A 4,049-nucleotide genomic window follows, 5' to 3' on the forward strand; every position below is an offset into this window, starting at 1 on the left:
GAGACCTTTATGGCGGGGTGGGAGGTTGAGGAAAATAGCCTGGCTGGTGATTACTCACAGCCAGACAGCCGGGCGATTAGAAGAGACCAGCGGGAAGCGCTGTGCATCCGGGAGGCTTTGAAAGCAAAGTTCCTGAGTGAGCAGGGTAACCTGTGATTTTATAGTTTGTGTACTGAGAAGCTAAACCTGCCCCCGTTTCTTTACCCAGGTAATGTTGACTATCCTATCCAGTTACATACCCCCTTCACCCCCCCTCCAACACACGTGTCAAAATAAAAATAGTTCTACTTTGTTAAAGCACACCGTTTTCTTTAATACTGTTTTAGCGGGAATTTTTTAAAACTGGGACGCAGACTGTGGTGCGGGGCGGGTCTAGTGTTGTGATGCGAATGCAGCTTCTAAACTCAAGGATTGACAGGCTCCGCTGCGGTGGGATGCTTGTTTCAACGGAGCCTGTCACCCCTCCTGATCGGGACTGTGTGTATGGGAGGTCTATTTGACTTTGTGGCAGGGGGAGGACGGTTACAGATCCCATGCTGTGTGGCTCTGTGATCCTGTCTAAGGACCGGCGCTTAAGATCTGTAACTGCCCTCCCCCGCCACAAAGTCACAGAGCAACCCACCCCCCCCAACATTACATCAAAACAACCTCCCAGACTAACCGGGGCAACTAGTCACTGCATCACTGCACTGTGTATGTGCCCTGCTGCTGTGCCTGCCCCCGACTATGTACCCTGCCAAAGGAGACTGTCCTGTCCAATTTCCAACCCCCTTTCCCCTCCTCCTCCAAAAGAACATGATTGAAACAGTAGTTAACAGAAACGAATTTTTTATTATCAACTACACATGGCATTGGGAGGTGAAACTTGGACGTGGGCTTGTGTCAGGCGGGAAGGAAAGAACTTTTCAAATTTTGGGAAATGAGAGCCTTCTGCTACTAGAGCTCTCTGCAGGGGTGGAGTGAGAGTTAGCAGGGACTCTGCCGCCTCTCCTTCTTTGCACTTTGGGTGAGGTGGGTATGGGACTTGGTGGCGGGGGAGGGCGGTTAGAGATGGACTGCAGCGGGGCTCTGTCCTCCTGCCTCCGTTCCTGCAGAACATCCACAAGGCGCCGGAGCGTGTCCGTTTGCTCCCTCAGTAGTCCAAGCAGCGTTTGAGTCGCCTGCTGGTCTTCCTGCCGCCACCTCTCCTCCCGATCCATGTTGGCTTGGTGCATTCGGGTCAAGTTCTCCCGCCACTGGGTCTGCTGTGCTGCCTGGGCTTGGGAAGAGGCCATAAGCTCAGAGAACATGTCCTCCCGTGTCCTCTTCTTCCTACGCCTAATCCGCGCTAGCCTCTGGGAGTGTGATTCCAGGCTAGGTTGTGAGACAGTCGCAGACGGGGCTGTGGAAATGGGAAAAAGGGAGTGAATTCCTCTGAAAGATAAATGTAGTTGTGAACAAAGAACATAGTCTTTCTCTGTGAACAAGACCATGCACAGCACCTTTCACATGCGCACTCAGCACAAGGTCGAATTCTCGGCCTTCGCATTCTGTGCCTGGGGTCTTGAACAGCACATTTGAGAAGCGAGGCAGCACAACGGAATTTCTGTTGCAGGCAGACATGGTAAGCCGTACACTTGTGGCAGTTTAAAACTTTTATATTACCACTGGCCTCATTTCACATTTAAATCAATGTCAGTCCCTGCTGCCAGCAATCCGGCAAGCGGGAACTCTGCCCCTGTCCCACCCCCTCGCGGCTGTCCCCGGGAATGATCCCTTTCGGCTGCCCCTCTCCCGCCTCCACCGCGTGGCTGCAAACCAGCGGTGACAGTTCTGTAAAGGAACGGGAAAGCAGTCCCAACACTAACATTCCCCTACCTAATTAAAAGCAGGTCACCATGGCCGACATCACCCTGATGAGGATCTCCGAGAGCGACAAAGAGAGAATGCTCCGGGAAAGCCTCCAAAGACCAGGGCCGTATGCCGCCCTGCTGTGCAGAGCAATGATCCCCGAGTACCTGATAATCTCGTGGCGCGGCAACGTGTCGTACTTCGGAGGACCCAATAAGGCCGCTCTCCCCAAGAACCTCATGCAACGGCTTTCAAGTTACCTCCAGGAGAGCTTCATCGAGATGTCCCAGGAGGATTACTGCTCTATCCCCGCACATATAGACCGCATTTTACTGTAGCTGCAGTAGCAGGGAATACACAGTAGAGCGGCTTGTGCAGGACAATCACTGAAAACCGGACATTGCTAGATTTCTTTTCAAAACTTGCACTGCCCCTTACTAAACCGTTAAGCGCCTAGGGCACACTAATCATGAACAACCCATTCTTTTAATTGTTAATATTCCTGTTTTGTTAAAAATAAATGTTTAGATGTTTACAACACTTACTGGCTGATCCTTCACCAGATTCTGTGTCCGGGGTAATGGCTGGGGACGCTTCGTAGGGGATCTCTGTAAGGGTGATGAAGAGATCCTGGCTGTCGGGGAAATCAGCGTTGTGAGAGCTGCCAACTGCCTCGCCCTCCTCATCTCCTTCCTCATCTTCCCCGTCCCCTAACATGTCTGAGGAACCGGCCGTGGACAGTATCCCATCCTCAGAGTCCACGGTCACTGGTGGGGTAGTGGTGGCGGCAGCACCGAGGATGGAATGCAGTGCCTCGTAGAAACGGGATGTCTGGGGATGGGATCCGGAGCGTCCGTTTGCCTCTTTGGTCTTCTGGTAGCCTTGTCTCAGCTCCTTGATTTTCACGCGGCACTGCGTTGCATCCCGGCTGTATCCTCTCTCTGCCATGTCTTTAGAGATCTTCTCGTAGATCTTTGCATTCCTTCTTTTGGATCGCAGCTCGGAAAGCACGCACTCATCGCCCCACACAGCGATGAGATCCAAGACTTCACGATCAGTCCATGCTGGGGCTCTCTTTCTATTCCCAGACTGCACGGCCATCACTGCTGGAGAGCTCTGCATCGTTGCCAGTGCTGCTGTGCTCGCCACGATGTCCAGACAGGAAATGAGATTCAAACTGGCCAGACAGGAAAAGGAATTCAAATTCAAATTTTCCCGGGGCTTTTCCTGTGTGGCTGGTCAGAGCATCCGAGCTCGCACTGCTGTCCAGAGCGTCAACAGAGTGGTGCACTGTGGGATAGCTCCCGGAGCTATTAGCGTCGATTTCCATCCACACCTAGCCTAATTCGACATGGCCATGTCGAATTTGGCGCTACTCCCCTCGTCGGGGAGGAGTACAGAAGTCGAATTAAAGAGACCTCTATGTCGAACTAAATAGCATCGCAGTGTGGACGGGTGCAGGGTTAATTCGATTTAACGGCGCTAACTTCGACATAAACGCCTAGTGTAGACCAGGCCTTAGACTTGCGTGTTTTATTTTATTTTGCTTGGTAATTCACTTTGTTCTGTCTGTTATTACTTGGAACCACTTAAATCCTATTTTTTGTATTTAATAAAATCACTTTTTACTTATTAATTAACCCAGAGTATGTATTAATACCTGGGGAGGGCCAAACAGCTGTGCATATCTCTCTATCAGTGTTATAGAGGGCGAACAATTTATGAGTTTACCCTGTATAAGCTTTATACAGGATAAAATGAATTTATTTGGGGTTTGGACCCCATTGGGAGTTGAGTATCTGAGAGCTGGAGACAGGAGCACTTCTTAAGCTGTTTTCAGTTAAGCCTGCAGCTTTCGGTTCAGACCTGGGTCTGTGTTTGTAGCAGGCTAGCGTGTCTGGTACAACCACGCAAGGCACGGAAGTCTCAAGCTGGCAGGGAATACAGGCTCAGAGGTAGTCTCAGCACATCAGGTGGCAGTCCCAGAGGGGGTTTCTGTGATCCAACCCATCACATTCAGCTCAGCTGCATTGAGTGTGGGGATGAGTGCCCTGCCCTTCTATGAAAAGTTAATCACGCTTTCTCCTCTTTCTCTTTGTGACATCTCTCCTTCCCATTGGATTTGAGTAACTCAGCTAGGAGCAAGGAGAACAAAGTGCACCACCTTCTATGGTTTAAGAGTTGGTGATTTTGTTTTTTTTTTAGTAAGGTCACTGACT

The 4,049-nt window shown here is 50.7% G+C and overlaps 1 protein-coding gene across 1 annotated transcript; it reads right to left on the reverse strand.

Moving 5' to 3' along the window:
- Nucleotides 1-811: 811 nt before the first annotated feature.
- Nucleotides 812-2,952, reverse strand: LOC135975355 (uncharacterized). The gene is made up of 2 exons (XM_065566031.1): nt 2,376-2,952; nt 812-1,381 (listed from the first exon to the last, which is right to left on the reverse strand). The coding sequence occupies exons 1-2, from the start codon at nt 2,950-2,952 to the stop codon at nt 906-908; spliced, it is 1,053 nt and encodes a 350-aa protein (XP_065422103.1). The 3' UTR covers nt 812-905.
- Nucleotides 2,953-4,049: the final 1,097 nt, after the last annotated feature.

The sequence above is a fragment of the Chrysemys picta genome, chromosome 13 (genome assembly GCF_011386835.1).
Source record: "Chrysemys picta bellii isolate R12L10 chromosome 13, ASM1138683v2, whole genome shotgun sequence".
Taxonomy (NCBI): domain Eukaryota; kingdom Metazoa; phylum Chordata; order Testudines; family Emydidae; genus Chrysemys; species Chrysemys picta.